At 25.2% G+C, this 21,094-nt stretch overlaps 4 protein-coding genes across 4 annotated transcripts; 2 read left to right on the top strand and 2 right to left on the bottom strand.

The window, feature by feature from the left end:
* Nucleotides 1–972: 972 nt before the first annotated feature.
* Nucleotides 973–11,206, top strand: PmUG01_14022000 (conserved Plasmodium protein, unknown function; the record flags this gene model as incomplete). Its single annotated transcript, XM_029007765.1, has 2 exons — nucleotides 973–10,893; nucleotides 11,039–11,206. 2 exons carry the CDS (start codon nucleotides 973–975, stop codon nucleotides 11,204–11,206), a joined length of 10,089 nt encoding a protein of 3,362 aa, XP_028864122.1.
* Nucleotides 11,207–11,731: 525 nt separating this feature from the next.
* PMUG01_14021900 (transcription factor with AP2 domain(s), putative) lies at nucleotides 11,732–12,730 on the bottom strand (the record flags this gene model as incomplete). Its single annotated transcript, XM_029007764.1, has 1 exon — nucleotides 11,732–12,730. One exon carries the CDS (start codon nucleotides 12,728–12,730, stop codon nucleotides 11,732–11,734), a length of 999 nt encoding a protein of 332 aa, XP_028864121.1.
* A 1,366-nt stretch (nucleotides 12,731–14,096) lies between these two features.
* PmUG01_14021800 (conserved Plasmodium protein, unknown function) lies at nucleotides 14,097–15,332 on the top strand (the record flags this gene model as incomplete). Its single annotated transcript, XM_029007763.1, has 1 exon — nucleotides 14,097–15,332. One exon carries the CDS (start codon nucleotides 14,097–14,099, stop codon nucleotides 15,330–15,332), a length of 1,236 nt encoding a protein of 411 aa, XP_028864120.1.
* A 1,007-nt stretch (nucleotides 15,333–16,339) lies between these two features.
* Nucleotides 16,340–20,368, bottom strand: PmUG01_14021700 (conserved Plasmodium protein, unknown function; the record flags this gene model as incomplete). The annotated part of the gene is made up of 1 exon (XM_029007762.1): nucleotides 16,340–20,368. The coding sequence occupies one exon, from the start codon at nucleotides 20,366–20,368 to the stop codon at nucleotides 16,340–16,342; it is 4,029 nt and encodes a 1,342-aa protein (XP_028864119.1).
* Nucleotides 20,369–21,094: the final 726 nt, after the last annotated feature.

The following is a 21,094-nucleotide window of genomic DNA, read 5'->3' as shown; positions in this document are numbered from 1 at the left end:
CTTTTATTTTTGAATTTTTTCTAATTTCTTCTATAATGCAATGAAAATTACTATGTATGTTACCATTTTAAAATGGACGATGGTGGTATAATTTTTAGTGCACATTTATTTTTTCTCCATTAATATAAAATTTTTTTTTTTTTTTATGAGAACCTAACACAAACAAATAAGGAATATGGTTCTATTTTTCAAAAGAATGCATTGCTGAACATATTTTACACAAGAATATTAACTATTTGTTTTTTTGATGCAAAGAGAATTTTTGCTGTAAAAAATTATAAATTTTATTAATAAAAAAATAAAGAGAAAAGTTTTTTTTTTTTTTTTTTTCATTTTTGTTTAATCTTATATATTTTTATTTTTTCTTAAGTTTTCATAAGAGAAAATTAAAGAGAAATAAATGGGAAAAGCATCATCTTTGAATTCAATCCATAGTTTTCAAGAACTCAAAACATAATTTCCTTCAGTATTAAGAAAACAAGCGTTCATATTTATGCATATATATATATTCATAAATACCTTTTAAAAAAAAAAGAGTACTATTATATACAAGAATAATTCATTAAGGACGGTGTTTACCATAGTGCAAAATTTGAACGGTGTTGGGAGAAAACAGTAGCACATACATGCACGTTGCATTTTCCATATAGCTGCTACTCTGTGTATATTTATATATATATATGTTTATGTTTATGTACAAACACATTTTTTTATGCACCTACTGTGTGTTCTCATATAATCATTCTTCAGTAGTTTGTTCTATTTTTTATTCGCATATCATTCATTTTTCCTTAGCTTATTCTTATATTTTTTCATCATATGTAGTTTATTCAACTATTGATATTCCCCCATTTTTGTTCTCCCATTTTTCGTAATCTCCCATTGTTGGTCCTGCTCTCTGTTTAGACTTCAATTCACTGAAATAGCTAAAGTCCACGTATTTATGCAATGTTTTGAAAGATGGACCTGAACATGTATAACGAAACGAATAATATGGAGGATATTAGGGAATTTATTTACTTAAAGAAAGAAAAAGCAAAGAGGGAACATATAGAATTGGTGAAAAATAATATTGAGGATATTTTAAATGAAGATGATGAAGAAGCTTTTGAACTTATTGATTTGCTATTTTTTACAAAAGAGACAAATTATATAAAAAATAATATGTGTATTTGTATACATTTATTATCTCACTTAATAAATGAAATAAATAGGGAGAAAATAAAAGAAAATTTATATAAATATATTTTAAAAAGATCAGATGAAGTAGGTTTTAGTTATTTTGAAAGAGCATTTTTTTGTAAGAAAATTTTATGCTTTTGTTCTGAATATGATAACTTACTATCAGACTTACAATTTGTATCTCCTTTTCGTCAGTTATTTATGAAATGTGTATCATTTCTTGATGACATATTTTATAGTAATGAGAAGTTTAACGAAGTAAACCATAAATTACGTATGCTTAAAAAAGGTATAATTAATAAATTGATTTTAATTTATTCAAATATTAGTAATATGAAGAATAGAGATAAATACCAGGAAGAAGAAGGAAATATACCAAGTGAAGAAGCAGAATTGGAATATCTTTTAAATATTTGTACAGAGGAAACTCCCCTTTACCTTGTCGTTGAGTCATTTGGTTTGTACTTATGTACTATAAATCAAACTTGTGCATTATATAGAAAAAAAATGATAGATAGATTTACTAATATTTTTATTAATATTTTAAATACTAATAAAGAAATATTACTAAAAATTACTAGATCATTTAAATATTTTTTTCAAATATGTAAAGATGAAAATATGTTTACTGTTATATTAAATCTTATTCATAGATATGATGAAGTAGCTTTAAGAAATGCAGCTTCTTTTTATTATTATTCGGAATTATATAACCAGAAATATTTATATAATGTATTAGACATTGTTATAAACATAAAGAAAACGAAAAATATAGAAAGTTGCGATTTGTTGTATTTTATTATTTTTTATAAATTTCATTTGAATAATGATAATGACTGTATATTAAAAATGTTATTTGAAAATTACAAAAAATTAAATGCTATTAAATTTAATGAGAAAATTATATTTTTAAGGTGTGCTACGTATCTCCTCTCATCATATAAGAGCAAAGAAATCAAGAATACTATTACTTCAAATGAAGCTATGATAACAAATTATTTAAAAAACGATTTAAATGAAGATGTAAAAATTGAATCTCTAAAGTTTGTCAGGCGCATAAGCAGTATTTTCAAAAATGATAAAGATATATATAATATATTTTCAAAGAACATTTTGGAACTCTTAGAAAAATATGGAAAAAATAATGATACCTTTTTATATTTCTGTATTTTATATTACATCGATTTGGTTAGTGTACTAGAAGTTAATGAGAAATTGTTATCGATTTTGAAATCTCACATAAACTTCTGCTTAACAAAACAAGTATTAAAACATGTGTATGGTGTTAATTTATTCTTATTTTTGTATATAAAATGTACTCATCCATCTGTTAAGAATATTGACAATCAAATCAATGAAATATTACTTAAAAGTATATACAATAAAGATGAACTGTTTTACTTATATGATATAAATGAAATAAGCAAAATTCCTCTTGACAAATTCTTCTTTTACGTGTATTCTCTTTTGTTATTACTTCAATTCTTGATGAATGAAGATAATAAAATGGTTTATGATTATCTAAATAGTCTGAATAAAGATTTTTCGAGTTCCATCTGTTTTGATAAAATAGGTAAGATACACATAGAACATGTGTTATTGTCTGAAAGTGGTAAAAGGGAGAAAAAAAAGACTGGAACAAATTTATATCATCATAACAAAGTAGAGCACACCAATAAAATAGAGGGTAGGAAAAACAAATTAGACAATCTGCATATGCTCACGTTTCTTATTATATTATGCATCCTTCACTATTTGCAAGAGAAAAAATATGATAATGCGGAATTTAGGAAAAAAAATCAGAAAACCTTTCAAAATTACGTACTTAGTTTAAAAAAAGGAGGTATACTTAATGGACATATCTGTGAATATCAAAATTATGTGGATGACTTCCACATATTACTAGATGTATTATTAATGCAGAAAGAAATATTTCAATTAATTTTATACTCCTTTTACATTTACCTATTTATATATTGGAACAATTCTCGTTATCATTATGGTAACAAGTTTATATTAAGGAAGTTTACTTTTTTCCTTTTTTCCTATGTAAATAAGGTTTATCTAGATCCAAATGAAAAACAAAACTGTTATGTGTTGTTCATGGTATGCTTCTGTCACCCAAGTCTCTTTTATAAAAATTTGAGAAATAGCGTAAGCAGAAGAAGAATGAAAAATTTTATTTGTAAGGAACTATTAACTAATATTAATTTAGAAGTAGTAATAGCTTTTGTCTTAAAGGGATCTGATTATTATGACAGTACATTACATAAAAATGTTTGTATACATTTAGTTGAAACCTTTTACATTTTGAAAAATGTAGGCAATAGTCAGAAAGAATGTGAAGCAGAACAAGAGGATATATCTAATTCCCGTCATAATGAACTACGTAAGGATATGCAAAAAATAAAAAGAGAAGGTATTTCTGCATTAGTTGTTAATAAAAAGAAGAATTGTATTGAAAAAAAAGGTTGTATAAAAATATCGAAGAGACAAGAATTAACAAGCATAAATAATGTAAATATAAAAGAGCAACTAATTTCATTTACAAGTAAATTGATTGAAATGTTGGATGATAAGAGTGTGGAAAACATAAAAGAGGAAGAAATAGAAATATGTAAAAGCCCATACGATACTTTATATGTGGACAGAAATGTTTATCAACCGACAGTTGTAGTTGAAAGCAAAAATATAAAAAGAAACAAACATTTATTTTCTATGTATGATGAAGAAACAGCAGAATTAATTATGGAAGAAGAGTTAAATAAAAGTAGAAAGACAAACAATAGAAGTACGACAAAAGATAAGAAACATAACAACAAAAACAAAGGGATGACAAAGGAAGACTTAGAAATGGAAGAAATAAAAAAACAAAATGAAATTCGAATTAGGATATATGAAATATTTGAAAGAAATAAATACCTTTTAAAATGCATTAAATTAATGAGCTATATTCGTGATATATTTGATATGAAATATGTAAATATATTTATAAAGAAAATTATGATTTTTTTAAAAAATGATTTAACAACTAGATTTGCTCAAAAATATTTGTATATAATAATTGATAACATGATAAGTACAAAATTGTTAAGTTGTAAAAATAAAATAACAAGATGTTTGTACAAAATAAGTAAATATAACAAAGTAGGTGGGTCAGCTTTAATGATTTTCAGTTCTTTTAATATGAATGAAAAAATAACTTACGTACTGACATTATTTTTAATTCCAATCGTTTTTCATAGCATTAATATTATAAATGATAAAGATGCAACATTGAATATTTTAAAAACGTTAGATATATTATTACATACTAAAACGCAAATTAATGACGAAGATGCTCTGAAATGTTTACAAATTTCTTTTGAGAAATATCCAGATATTGATGTAGAACTTGAATCATTTTTAGACAACTTTAATTCATACTTATTGAATAAGAAAAATATTAGAGCACTTTTAGAATTGTGCATAACACAAAATGAAAAACGTAGAAATGTTATAATCAAGTCTCTCTATAAATATGTAATGGGTGATGAGCAACAAAAAGAAAAAGAGAAAAATAATTTTGATATTTTTAAAAACGAATCAATATATACATACATAAATATATTTAAGAATGATTATAATAAGGAGACCCAAAAATACTGTGAAGAAATTATACGCAAATTGAACATCCCTTGTGTCACGGACCAATACATGTTAATAGATTCGTTGCAAAAAGAGTGTTGTGACTTCCAAGATATGATATGCAAAAGTATTGTAGTATCAACCAATAAACATAAAACGAAAGAATTAATTTTTCAGTTAACATCTAAATATATAACTTTTAAGGAATATGGGAAAATAGGAATACTGAAAACGATGGAAAAGCTGGCGAAATCGTACTATATTACCGTTATTGATGATGTTGAATTTGTTTTAAATTTTTTATTAGGTTTGTGTTTAGAGGAAAAAAGTGATATAACGAAGATAAAGGAATATGTTATTATTTGTGGTACTTCACTAATAAATTCGTACAATGAATATCTTGTAATGAGTAAAAAAAGAAAAAAGAAAAAGGAAAAAAGGAATATGAATGTAGGAAGAAATAATGCAGTAGGAAGTGCCAAGGGGAAAAAAGAGCTTACGACTAATAGTCACAGTAATCAATTCTCAGATGAAGACTTTTCAGAAGAGGATGACGAATCGTTAGATCCCTCTTCTGATTCAATCTACGGTGAATGTAATAAGGGAAATGCAAAAACTAAAAATGAAAATAAAGATTTGGAAGAAGGATTCAAAAGAATTTATAATGTTTTAAATAAATATAGAGATAACAAAAAAAGTAAAAATAAGAATATGGTGGACCTAATCGTGGTAATGTTTTATGGATGTTTAGGACCAAATTTGAAGAAAGAGTTGCTAGAATTATTAAACAAACTAATAGAACAAATTTTACACAAGGATACGGATAATTTTACGCAAATTGAAATTAGCACTATAATACCAAAATTTATAGAAAATCTAAAAAATGGTAACAAGCATGATTCTGAGGATGAGGAGGTGGGAGAAGAGGCACATCCCACACACCTTGGTTATAATCAGATGAAGACAAATGTATCAAACAGTTTGCATAGGAAGAAAAATGTAACATTCGATATTAATGAGAAAAATCAAGATTCAACGAAAAGTACAAAGAAAGGGAATAAGAACAAAAGTGATACTACTTCAAGTAGTGACCGGAAAAAAGGTGATGAACAAGAAGGGCATAAAAAGAATAAAAAGAAAATAAATGGAGATAAAGGAAATAAGACTGATAGTTTAATTTACTTAGAAAGCTATGATGTGAGTGTTTTTGTAGAGGACATATTTTCCATCATTTTTACGAACAAAGAATTAAAAATAAGAAAAGGTTGTTGTTTGTTGCTGGGAAGTGTTGTAAAAGCTCATGGTATGGCTATATTAAAGAAGTATAATATTTTGGATAAAATAAACTCTAATATTGACTCTGAGGATGTTATTAAGAGGCAAAGTTTTTATTTAGCATATGGTAGTTTATTTAAAGTGTTGAAAATAAGATTTGAGCCATATATTTTAAATAATTTTAAACTATTATTAGAATGTTACAAAGATAATGTAAATAACATAAAGGTCTTGGGAATTAGTATTATTGAAGAAATATTAAATGATATAAGCCAGTATGCCTTGAAAAAAATACTCCCTTTTATAGTAGATAATTTAACGAATTCAAGCATTAAGAATAAGGACATAATTTCCTACTTAGAAACATTGCATATAATTATTTCAAAATTTGATATTCTCAATTATATCGATAATAATGCTTTAATGAATTTAATAAATACCTTGTGTGAATTAGTTACAGAAACAAATGCTAAGGTAAAAGAAATATGTATTAAAATTTTTAATAAATTAGAAAAAATGATAAATAATAATGATATGAAAAATATAAGCAGACAGCTGTTATCGTGCATTTACTCCCCTAATAATAATAACTTAAGTGCCTTTTTAGATATTTTTTCATCCATATCTTTTGAGTATAAAATTGATAATATTTCTTTATGTTTAATATTGCCAGTAATTAAAACAGGCATAAATAATATCAGGTTAGAAATAAGAAAAAAATCACTACAGATATTTTACTTCTTAATATATCTAGTCTCTGATCCGTCCTTATTTATTATTTATTACGATAGCATATTTGAAATTTTAATACACTTACTTAATGATGCAATACCTGAAATAAGGTATCTTACTGCTAAGTCTATTGGAAATATTTGTCAGTTTATGGATATTAATAATAAATTGTTTTACATTCAACACATTTTTAATATTCTCATAAATGCCGTTTCATCAGTGGAAAAAAGCGGAGTTTCCTTATGCTTATCTTCCATTTTATCGAAATGTTCAGAAAAAATTGCAAACATTTTCATATCCAAAGTTGTGAAGCTGATTGATGTGAAGAAATACAATGAAATAAAAAATGAAGCAGGAAAAAAAATAAAGCAAATCGATGATTCGATTAGTAAATTTGATGGAAGCATTATTAAGGGAAATAAGAAGAAGGGTAGCAAACAACGGGGTAAGTCTAATGGTAATGGCGAAAAACATGTAAAATTCATAGATGATGATGAAGAAGAAGTGGAGAATTATTATTCAGATGATGAAAGAGAAAGTGAAGGTGAAAATGAAGATGAAAACGAAAGCAGGGCAAAAGAATATTCTATAAACGCAGATGATGATGATTTTGACAGTGATGCTGATTATGATGACATCACGGGCTCTGATGATTATAATGAATCGGATGATGATGAAGCAGATTATGATGATTATGATGAACAAAATAATGCTGATTCTGAAGAAAGTGGTGCAGAAAAACATGGTACTAAAAAGGGTAAAGGTAACAATGATGCATACAAGGATAAGTATAAAGAAATAAAAAAAGGATATGATGAAGAGGACAGGAATGAGGAAAATGAAGATGAAGAAGAAGATGGAGAAGCATATACTGAGGATGAGGAAGATGAAGAAGAAGAGATGACCGAAGAAGACAGCGATAGTGATAGTGATTACGAATTAATGGAGAAAAATTCTGAGAGGAAATCTCATTTTCTGAATGGTAATTATTTAATAGAAAAGGATAAAAGCAAAAATGAATATTGTAAAAAGATAGATGATGATTTAATAAACTGGAAATTAAAATACGATAAGAAAATTATAAAAAATGGAAACTCCAAAGAAGGATTAATAGGATTTTTTATATATATGCCGGAGTGCGAACCAAATTATACAGAAAAATTTTTAAAAAAGATTTTTCAAAAGTTATTGTTATGTTTAAATGATAGCGATGAGAAAATAAGAGATATTACTTTAAGAGCATGTAAGGTATTAATTACAGTTTATTCAAAAAATAATACTTCGTTAATTTTAAAATTTATTGAAAATAAAATCTATAATGGCTACTGGAGAATTAGAAGAGATAGTGTTTCTTTATTAAATATATTAATTGAAAAAAATTTAGAAATTCATAAAGAAGAAAAAGATATAGAAATATTACATGCTTTACACGAGAGGTTTTATTTTATGTTATCATTGATTTGTATTATGAAAAATGATACAAATATAAATGTTAGGCAAATATCGTATAATATATATAAGAATTATGTTAACAAAAGAGTTTTACAAGAAATGTGGCCAATATTATTAAAAAAAATAACGCAGAATTTATCATCTAAAAATAATTCAAAACAGGTTATCAGTGCATTAACATTAGGTGATTTAGTTTTTAAAACCGATTCGAATTCTTTGAAATCTATTTTGGAAAATCTTATTAATGATTTTAAGACAACAAAAAATATATCTATAAGAAAAGGAATAGCTCTTGGATTTTACGAAATATTCTCAAAGAACAAATTTAATAATTTAATAGTTAACCAAATTAATGATATTATTTTTATGATAAAGGAATTAGCTTACCATAGAAATACTTCAGACATAATAAAATTACTATCTTCGTTACTATTAAATATAGAGGAAACTGTTATGAAAGATGTTATTCTTGAAATTATTAACCATATTATTTCTTCTAAATTGTCCAAAAATGGAAAGAAATTTACCTTAAAGCAGTTGATGTATTTTAAAAGCATTAAATTATTACTACATGCTCACACGGAATTAGTAATAGATATCATAGTAGATAATGCATTAATACCCCCGTATACAGCTTCTAAATTAAAGTTATTATCCTATGTGTCTTATGCAAAATTGGGTGTATATACTCATTTGTTCTCAAAAATTACTAATATTTTTATAAATTTAATTTATTCCAGTTCGAAGAATTTGAAGGATAGTGGACATAATGCCAAAAAGGACTTTACTGCTGAGGAAGATGTTTATGATGATGACAACGATGAAGATGATGAAGGTCACGATTGTGACAAAAGAAAGTGGGAAAACTTAGAATTGTATAAAACTGATATGCAAATTGAAGATATAATACTTTACGTAAAATGCTTTCTAAAAAATATAAATGAAAAGAACATAGATATTCTAACAGATATTCTCTTTTCAGAATTGAAAAAATGTCACAGCAAAATAAACTTATCCTACGCTACCTTAGAAAAATATAGAAATGAAAATGGAAAGGATAAAACAGAGGACAAGTTTTTAATAACGAATTATTCAAAAATTATGGATAAAAATAAATTAAAGAAATTAAGAAAGTTTGAATATTTCAAAGGAAGTGGAAAAATAAGAGAAATAATTTTATCAATTTTTAAATATCTATTAGACGTAATAAATGAAGGAGACATTTCTTTATTGAATAATGAGAGGACAACAATATCGAAGGATAAAAATACGACAGATCTAGGTAACAGCATTAATATGAAGAAGAAAATAAAGAAAAAAATAAATTTATTAAATGTGAATAGGATAGATAGGTATTTAAATTTTTTATCAAACTATACCCTAGTAGACATAAATATTGAGGTTTTGGAAATTTCATCTTTAATATATATGTATTTAATTGAAATGGCTAGGAAATTAGATAGTAAGTACACATTTGTATACACATTTCACAGTATTATAAATAAGTACACCACTGATAGTAATTTGAATGAAATACCTGAAGATAAGTACGAAATAGTAGGGTTAAATGTATGCGAACGATTGTTTTCTTCGTTCATAAATATATTCACAGATGTAATTTTATTGTCAACAAATTCAGATATAAAAATAAAATCAATTGAAATTTTAAGAAAGCTTTTTTTATATACCAATTCAGAAATTACAAATCCCTTTATTTTAAAAATTTCTGGTATCTTAATACGTGTATTAACGAATAAATACATAGAACAAGCCAAAATTTTTATCTTTTCCACTTTTGAAATATTAATTAAAAAGGGAAGTAATCATATAAAACCGCTAGTACCGCAACTCCAAACATGCATAATAAAATCACTAAATAACGATAAGTTAAAAAATCAAATTATTCATATTTTAAATATTATATCAGAAAAAAAATTATCAAGAGTTGATTTACTTGTAAATGATTTATTGAATAACATTAATATACAAATTAATTTGCAGCAATCTGTAACTATATTAATGATATTGTCAAATATATTAAATAATTCGGATGTTAATTTAAAAAATATTTTAAATAAAATAATCAATTTGATTAAGCCGCTATTTGATCATAGCAATAATGACGTACGTTTTTATTCATGTAAAATTTACGTACTGTTAATAATTTTTCATCTACCAGGAAAAAAGCAATATTTGGAATCCGTATTATATGTAAAACCTACTTTAGATGTTACATCTTATTATTTCATGTTACACATAAGTGAAGTAAGTAATTTTTATGATATTTTAAAGAAGGAAAATTCGTTAGATGCTTTTAAACAGTTATATGAACAGATGTTAAAGGAAGAAATAAATAGTCTACAGAATATATGCTACAACATATTTTATAACTTATCAAAATGTGATGATGACTGCATATCTTATATTTATAGTATTATCAGTTATTTAAAATTACCTCCGTTAATCATGATTTCTAAAGAAATACATCAAAACTATTTTAAGGGGATTAAACATATATTTAATAAAAAACCAGATATATATCATGAAAACATACCAAACTTTTTAATCATTTTGGATAATGTGCTCTTGGCCTTAACTAACACAGGACAAGTGTTTAAGTTAATGGTACGACTCGCATGAACCCTTGGGCATGCATATGCATTGAATGACCTGACCTTTTCCTACCCGCCTGTGCATATATACATATATATATATATATATATATAAATGCATGTATATTTTTTTTTCTTTTTTTTTTTTTTATATGTAGGGAGAGAGCTGCTTAAAATGCATCCTGGAAGTAAACGATGAAAATCGGTACAAAATGAAAATAAAATTTTTAAAAGACAAAATGGAGAGTAAAAAATATAACCAACTGCTTGAATTTGCAAATAGTGTTTTGGCCAAGAAACGTAGCACAACATTCGAATCCGAATAATAACACATTTTTTCATTTGCTTTTCAGAAAAATTTTTAAATTATGTACTCAAAATACATACATACGTAAATACACATGCGATATATATATGTGTGTATATATATGTACTTGTAAAAAATGACTACGTTCCTAATTAGATCCATGGGTATAAGCATTTTAATAGATTCCGGATTTTTCCAAGTGTGTATATTATTTTTCTTGTAGCTATAAAATTCACAAACCGACTTCAAATTTTGTATTTAAATGTTATATTTAAATGCTGTATTTATAATGTGTATTTCACAAAAAATACATTGAAAAAAAGAAAAAATAAGTATTTTAACTTTTAAATTAAGAGCTTAGGTTTTAAAAAAATACATACAAACGGTATTTTTTTTTTATGTCCCTACTTATCCATATCTATATATGTAATGTATACACTAATTTGTCTATTTACTTATCCATTTTATTGGGCTTGCTCCATGCGCAATAATTTGATTTTGTCACCCCTCTATGTAGTTTACTGCACCTTACACAAAAAGAAGCTCACTTAAGATGTATTCGTCCACTCCTTACTCTATTTCTTTGAGACACGAATTGAAAATTCTTGAAAAGTTTATATCTACGACACATAACAGCTAAATTATACGCTTCAAGATAATCATTATTTTCAATTTTAAAAATTTGAAATTTTCGTATTCCTGCTTCGTTGTAAGTACATATGTATGCATGATGAGCGGAATCGTAGAAGACACCTCTATACCCGCTTTTATTTTTATCAGGCACAATTTTTATTTGTTTTCTTACATCATGATCATATTTAGTCATTAAATTACTACAATTATGTATACTTAAAGGAGTTTTGTTACTTTTTTCTTCTTTCTCTTTTTGTTTGGTATATTTTTTTTGAAACTGTTTGGATAATATGATAGCTTTATTTCTAGCAGATTCAAATTTTCTTTTCTTTTTACAGCTAAAACTTCTAAAAACTTGAATACCTTGTTTATAATAATACACTAAAAATCTTTTTAAAATATTATCGTAAACAATATTTTTTCTACTATTTTGAATTAAACCAATGCGTTGTCTTCGTTTTTTCTTGGGATAAAAGAATTCTAATCTTTTTCCTAAACAAGTATTTATCACTCTTTCATCTTTTCTTTTCTTTTTTCTTTTTAATCCTACACTCCTACCACTAAAAAATTTTTTATCATTGCAAAATAGGCTTTCCATATCGACAAATACATTATTTTTGTTAATATAATAATTACTTTTATAGTAAGGATAGATGTTGTTAAGCGATTTTTCTTTTGAGTTTATTACAGTACGCTTTGACAAATACAAAGAAATTTCGAGATCTTTTTTATCTTCATTTTCTCCCTCCCTTCGCATTTCATCCTTTTCGTTTATCCCATAGCTCAGTATACGTTTCGTTTTATTATTAATAATGGTTAAACAATTTTGTAAAAAATATTTATTGCATAATTGATATCCCTTGAAATTATGTCTATGCCACACAGCATAGCAGTGGTATCTAAAAATCATTTTTTTTTTTTTTTCTTACTCGTGTACTCATTTTTATATATATGTGTATTTTTTGTAACATTTATGCTATTTAAAAAAAATGTTGCTTTATAGAATGTATCTTTTATTAACGTAAACTTGATTGTATATATGTATAAACATGTTCACATGTAACCTTACTGTTTAAGCACACATAATATAACATATGAATAGATACATCCGTATATATTCATGCTAAATTTAAATATTTACCTGTAATTTTTTTTTTTTATCTTGGGGATAAGTATTTTTTAGAATATTAAAATCGATTTAATTATATGTTCAGACGTATATTTATTTATTTTTTGGCTATTGTGTATAAAAGGATACTGCGAAAATATCTTGGAATATTTTTTTATTTGTACATAATAAGATGCTTTCAAATAGTTGTAATTTTTTTTAAGGTATAAAAATAAAATAAATTTTATTTTTTAAATGTTTTTTTTTTTTTTTTTTTTTTTTTTTTTTTCCCATCTCAGAATAATGTAATAATTATATGAACATTTAGTGAAGAATGTTATTGAAAATGAATTTGAAATTAAGAATTCCTTTTTAATAAATTTGTGTATTAATTAAGGCATGTATGTATAAACATAAATAGTCTGGTAAATGTACAAAAGGAAAAAAAATCCATAGTGTACATCCTAGTGTGTATTAATATGTGTACATATAGATAAATTACAATATACTAAAATAGTTCTAATAATGTACGAATTGAGTACATATAAGTATATTTGTATGATATATATACATATATACCTTTTACATACAATACTAATCGTATGTAAAAAAAAAAAAAACACTTTTCAAAATATATAAAGAATATCATACACATTATTCATATGTTTCTACAGATGCAATAATTTTTACAACGTACATAAAAATATGATGGGATAATTAATAGCTTCATGTTTTTCTTTTCTTTTTTCCTATTTTTTTCTGTTTTTTTTTTTTTTTTTGCGTCCTTTCCTTTTCTGCTTCTTTGTAGCCTAATGTGGGTTTTTAAAATGAGAAAAATGGAATTTTTCTTTTGATACCTTTACAATGAAAAGCAAAAAATTTATGTGAATAGAACCATGGTTATATAAGAAGCATATATAATAATAGCATGTTCACGCGAGTCTTTAAAAATGATATAAACTTAATCTTAAAAAAAAAAGTTCTTTTATTTGAAAGTACATCCAAAAAAGGAAAAAAGCATATATATAGATATAGATATATTTGTATATATGCTTACATATATATGCACATACATGCTTATAAGTATATTATGTAACTAAAAATAAACTACAGAATCAAGGCAGATTAAATACAAAGCACTGAAGGAATGAATAACACGTGAGGTAGGATGAAATTCATTTTGATCCTATTTAAGCTAATATTTCTTTTACAAAATCTAAAAAAGCATGAAAAAGTTTTTTTGGTGATGTGTACTTCAGATTACATTGTTAAAGAGGTATCATGTTGCCCAAATAGAAACAACAAAACATTAAATTTTCTAAAGGTTGGTAATAATAACTATACAGATTTTTTTAAATTATACATGACTAAAAAATTCAAGTATAAGTATAAAAATTTCGTAGAAAAGAGGATAAAAAAAGGGAGAATCAGGAATGAAATTAATCAAAAGTTGAAAAAAAAAAATAGTGCTTATATAGTAATAACTGAAAAGCTAAGCAAATTAGATCCAGATCAAAAGTATTTTAAATATGATAAAAATATTTTAAAAGAATATGAAAATATAAAAGATATTTATAAAAATAAAAAGTTAGGAAGAAAATTCAATCAATATGATTACTGGTATTCATCTAGAAAAAAAGAAGCGAAATATAATTATAGTAGACATGTAAATTTTACTATAACTGAAAACAAGTTTAATTTTAAAAATGTATTTTCTTATTTTCACATATTAGAAATAGTTCATGAAAAATTTAAAAACAATTCTTTTTATATTAATGGTCTTCAATCGTTTATAAATAAATATTATGACCCTGTTACGCAGAAACGAATTAAATATTATGATAAAATAAAAGAACAAATTGAATTGAAAAAGAAAAATGGTGCAGTGATAACTAAACAAAATGACAAAAAGCAAAAGGAGGATGAATGTAAGGCTATAAATAAACGCGAAAATGTAAATATCCTATCTGTTCTGGAGAGCTTAGAAAATACAAAAGAGAAACAGGAAAATAGTAACGAGAAAGAAGAAAGCGGTGAAGAAAAACAAGTAAACAAATATGCAATTACATCAAAAAAGGAATTTTTCGAAATGATCAAAAAGAATTTAAGTGAATTTGAATATTCCAATGATGTAGATGATGATGGATCATTTAAGCTTTTTGGTTCATCTACAAGTTGTATTTTAAAGAAAAATGGTCCTATAGCATATGATATTAAAAATCCATTTATGAAATCAAAATTATCTTCAAAAAGAAGAAGATTCAAAGAAAGAAAACTATTCGATATAATTAATTTTAAATGTAAAAATAGAAGAGAACGATTGATGCAAAACGCAGTCAGAAAGTTGTCAAGGAGAAAGTTAAAAGATGAAAAGTATATTTTAGATCCAATGGAAGCTATGTAATATACGTTCCATTACAAGAATACATATATGCACATACATATATATATGCATACCTATAGAAATAATACCGTTTTTTGTATTTTTGTTTAATTTTCCACCGAGTTTTAGTACTAGTGTAAAAAACAAAAAAAATCAGTAAATCTTCTCCATTTGTACCTTTCACATTTATTTGCATATGTATATACGCATGTATTTTTTTGTGTGTTTAACATTTGGTATTTTTTGATGTCACATTTTTTTATTTTTATGAAATCTTCACCACCAAAAATGTGGTTAGTACATACGTATTTTTTTATTATGCTAACAAGTTGAGCTGTTAACCATTATTCCACTGAATTTTACTTTTTTTTTTTTTTTTTTTTGCTTTATTTTTTGTTTCCTTTTGAACCTAATTAAATGCGCAAAATATATTTCTGTCTTATGGTTGAAGGAAGCGATCATATGTACATACGATGTTTATACGTATTTGCATAAAAAAGAAAATAATAATAATAATGCGCAATAAAGGCAAATAAGGGAACCCATCTGATAGCATTAAAGCATTTAAACTATAACGGTTTTAGAAGTTGCTCTTTTTTTTGTTTTTATTTTACATTTGTTTTATATGTCCTTAAAAAACAAATGAGGTGTGTAAGGAAGAACAGGAAAAACATTTATAATATAGAAGAATTTAAAAAAAAAAAATTGTGAAAATCTAAGAAACAATGCAAAAAAATTAATTCAAATTAATGAAAAAAGATTGTTACCGAATAATGTAATTGAATGTAATCTAGTTTTAAAGGTAATAAACTTCAATTTCACACGAAAAAAAGAAAAGTTAAAAGAAAAAAAAAAAAATTAACACGTCAACGTTCGCATCAATGTGTAAAAATTTAAGATGAATATACACAAAATACAACCAAATGAAGCAAATTCAAATTAAAATGTTTTAAAATTTCCTTTTTACTTTGATCATGCAATGCTACAATTTCTTTACGTTATTGCTGTTAGTTCAGTATTTTCCCCTTTTATTCTTCCTTCAATTCTGAAAAAAAGTTTTCTAAGGTGCTTTTTTTTTTAATTTGAGAGATTTTCTTTTCTTGCGAAAAGAGGTTATCAACACTTTGGTTTTTAGTAACTCCTGTGAAGAATTTATCTAAGAAATGATTTTCTTTCTTTTCCTTATCATTTTCTACTTGATCCTTTGTCGAGTTCTTATATAAGTAACCAGTTTGTTTAGTATCCGAAAAAATTTTCTTTTCATCTTCTGATATATTTTGATTATTCTTATAATATTTGTCGTACATCTCTTTGCGTTTTTGTTCATCATCCTTATAATCTTCCTCGTAAGTATGATTTTGTTTATAATTTTTATAATTTTCATCTTTAATCTGTCTTTTTAAATATTCATTCGTAATTTCACTATGTAATGTACTATATTCATCATCTACAAGACTCAAGGACAACATCATGTTTTTGATATTCTTAAACAGTCGTGATACTTTAACAGCTAATTTTTGATTCTTTTTATCATTTTTAAGTATAGCAAACATTCGCATGATCCATTTATCGTATAATTTATTTAAAGATTTTAAGGTATCAACTGCACTTTTATTTTTACCATCATTCATGTAATCATAAGAAATATTTACAAATAACTGTTTGCAGTAAAGATCTACTCGAGATCTCATTTCGTCATATTGTTCCCACGGCAATAAAGTAGCTGATTCGTTTTTGTTTGAATCATTATCTAGAGATAAATTAGGATTGGCTTGTAATAATTTAACAAGTTTTTCATATTTCATAACATTACATTCACTCATTACAATATATTTTTTTTCTACGTTATATCCAAGACAACTTTCTATTTTGTTAGATCTCGGTTCTATTTCATTTTTCTTTAATCTGATAACTGATATTTGTTCAAAGTTGTCAAAATATAAAGGATAGTAAACACACTGCGAGTTTGTTCCCATTTCATCATCAGGATGGCTATCCCTATTTTTCTTAGCATCATCCTTATTATTTTCTATTTTTTCATCTTCATCATATAGATCATTATGAATTTTTTTATTAGCAACTTGCTCATTTTTATTTAGTGTATTTCCATTCTGCTGTTCTGCGTGTTGGTATTTAGACTTATCCATCTGGTTATATGTATTCAAATTGTTTAGGTCAAATATAGGTACCCAATCATAAACGATATTATTATTTTTTTTAAACACAGGATATAAGCCGTATATAAAATTGGATGTATCTCTGACATATGGAATACCGAAGTTGGATATATTTACCCAATTCAAATAATGACAAGAGGGGAGGGATAAAACATCATCATATAGTATGGTAATATGATATGTGTTATATTTGCTTGGTTTTAAATCAGTAAAATTTTCGTAAACCTTATAAAGTGTACAATTATAAGTATTATTTATGTTGTAACTATACACATTTTCAAAAATGTACGGACAAGTAATTACAAAAAGTAAATAGTCATATGCACAAAGAGCTACAGGTATACCTTTCAATAAAAATGTATTGATAATATAACCATATGCAGAATATATTCTAAGAAAATTGTTCGATGTAACTATTGCTACAAAATTATTTCCATTTGCCACCCCTTTTATTAATTCCTCACTTGGCAAATATTTATTCCATATAACATTATCTTTTAAGTTATGAAAACATAATATACTATTACTTTTTGAAATAGTTTTTTCATAAGGATTGGATGCCAATGCAAATCCATATGCACTTAACGATGCAGATGTAACATTATATATATCTGTAATTTTTTTCTTTCCAACGTCTTCACCTCTAAATAGGAAAATATATATATATGTCTTATTTCCTTCTTTTTTTTTGGTTATATGTCCTATATCATTCCAAAACATACACCACTGATCATTTATATTTTCTGGTTCTTCGCATAATCCTGGGCATAAAACAATAAAATCGTCAAGGTTAATTTTTGTAAAACTCTTCACTTGTTTTTGTAACATGTCTACTTGTTTCTTCAATTTTTCTAATTGTTCAAATTTTTCTTTAATATAACTGTTAAAGGCAGTTACACTTTTTTGATCATCGTCATTATCAAATAAATAACTGTTGTCCTCAAAATATCCACTTTCTCTATTATTCATTATAACATCTTTATTTTTATTTATAAAATTTTGTATATTATATTCCTTTTTGTTATATTCATTATCTTCACGATTTTTTTTATTGGTAAGATGTTTCTTACTATGTATTCTGTATTTATCACTTTCATAACTATTATATACATCATCTGGATCCTCTTCTGCATAATTATCAATGAAATTCATTTTGTCTATTTTTTTTCTTTCGTAGTACTGGTCATGTTTATCTTCTCTTTTATTTTCTCTGCCTAAATCTCGATCCTTTGCCATCTTTTTATGGGACAGATTGATGAAGTTATCTTGATTTTCTTCATCATCAACAAATATTTTTTTTTTTCTTTTTTTCTTGTTTAGATAATTCAAATTACATTCCCCTGAACAGGATTCACTATTCCTCTTACCGTTACTTCCGGAGAAATATTCACTGCTGATTCTATCTTTCTCATTTTCGTACGTAGATGAGCTATGTGCATTATTATTATTATTACTACTATTACTATTACTGTTATTATCTTTTTTGTTTTTATCCCCATTGTAGTTATCTTTAAAGGAGTCTGTGCCATTATCTATGCCTTGCATCTTATTTGTTCCTGTATGAATTTTATCCGTTTGATCAGGATAGACAGGATCGCATATGCTTCGTTCTGTATACGTGTCATCTTCCGAATCATCCCATTCAATTTTTTTTATAATTTTTTTGCTATCTAATTTTTCATTTGCCAAATGTTTTTCCTCTGCCAGAAAAGACATATGTAAATAGTCATCAAAATAGGAGAGATCAAAATGCGATATAATATGATCACTTTTGAATTTATATAAACAGTACTCCAATTCAAATTCCCACACACAAAATAGATTGTCACCACAACTTAAAGAGGTTAATAAAATTACGTTATCCGAAATGGTAATAAACTTAGTTGCAGTTATGTACGATTTATGCATTTCTGTACCTGAATATTCATAAACTTTATAATTATATAGGACTAAATATCTTACTATATTTTTCCCACATAATGCTATACAGAGATTTTGGGGATGCCAGTCACAGCTTAGCAAATTCTTATAATTTTTGGAAAAATCAAAAATATCTTTAACTTCTATACAATTCTTATCATTGTTCGAAACTTGTAAATTTTCATTCGTTTCTATTTCTTCGTTATCCTCTACAGAAAAGTTTTTTTTCATAATATCATAAATGTATAAATTTTTATGATTAAAAAGAGCTATATTTTGATTATTATTACTTAAACAAAAATTATATACATATTCTTGTATAGGTATTTTAACAGAGTTTTGCAATTTTTCGTTATAAAAAATTAAGGTGTAATCTTTGTACAATATTAAAGAGTTAATAACATTATTGGTGGTAAAAATCTCTATTTTAATTATATCGCATATTTTTCTATATATTAACTTTTCATAAACAAACATCTTATTTGCTCCGTCCTCTGCGCAAAGCCATACATTTCCCTGTTCAAAGGCAATACAAACATAGTTTGTTTCAGCATTGTTTGAAGAGTCATCTTTGATGCTGAGGTTGTTAATGACATTGTTGTTCATATTACTATTCATTCCGTCACTAATTTTTTCATTATTATGTCCGTTATTACCATTTTTATCATAATTAACTTTGCTTACATCATTATTGAAAGAATGAACATCATCCGTTATACTCTTTTCTTTGTTACTTCTAAGATGCCTTTTTATTATTACATTATTCGAAATGTACACGATTTTTTCATTCTTTTCTATATCCTTAACAATATATATAGCAATATTCTGAGCACGAATTATATTCTTAATTTCCTCGTACGTATATAACTTAATTCTATTACCACTAATTAGTAGCAACTTATTGTTGTAATGTCTTAAGAAAAGAGTACTGTTAATGTCCGCAAAGTATAAATCTTTCATTTTAGCATTTGTACTTTTCACAGAAGTTTCCCCCTTTCAATTTTTTTTTGAGCAAAAATGGTCGAATACACGTAAAAGCTATTAAAAAGGTAACAATGTTGAGATATGCAAAAATGAAAAAGTATTTGTATAATTACATTTGTACCTTTACACTCACATGGTTAAACTTGTACAATTAGTTACGTAAGCTCACATGCGTTTTTCATATAGCTGCTCTCTTTTTTACGACTTCTGACTCTTCAGAGTAAATATCATTTACCTTAAAAATGAGCTTTTACAATTTTTTAAATAATCACGACTGTAAACAATACTTTTAAAGTGGCATATATATGTATATATATCTTTATTATTTTTTTTTTATTAAAATTTTTGAAAGAAAAAGTTGTAACAATAAAATTAATTTTTTTTTTTTTTTTTTCTTTTAAAATAAGCACACCAGTAAATAGAAAAATAGCATTAATTTGTATAAGTACATTAACACAATGAAAACAAAAAAAAATTATATTAATATGCTAGTAGAAAAATAACTCACAAGCAAATAAAACAGTATACATATATAACTATGTAATATACACTACATACATATATGTGTATATCTCAAGAATTAATTATATATGTATATATAATGCTTTTAAATTTAATGCATAATATAATATGATATTACACTTTTTCTTCTTGATTGTTTTAGATCAAAAAAAAAAAAAAAAATAACAAGTCATGAAGTGT

The sequence above is a fragment of the Plasmodium malariae genome (genome assembly GCF_900090045.1).
Source record: "Plasmodium malariae genome assembly, chromosome: 14".
NCBI classification, from domain to species: Eukaryota; Apicomplexa; class Aconoidasida; order Haemosporida; family Plasmodiidae; genus Plasmodium; species Plasmodium malariae.
The sequence above is the reverse complement of the archived record's forward strand: the minus strand, read 5'-3'. Positions and strand labels throughout refer to the sequence as shown.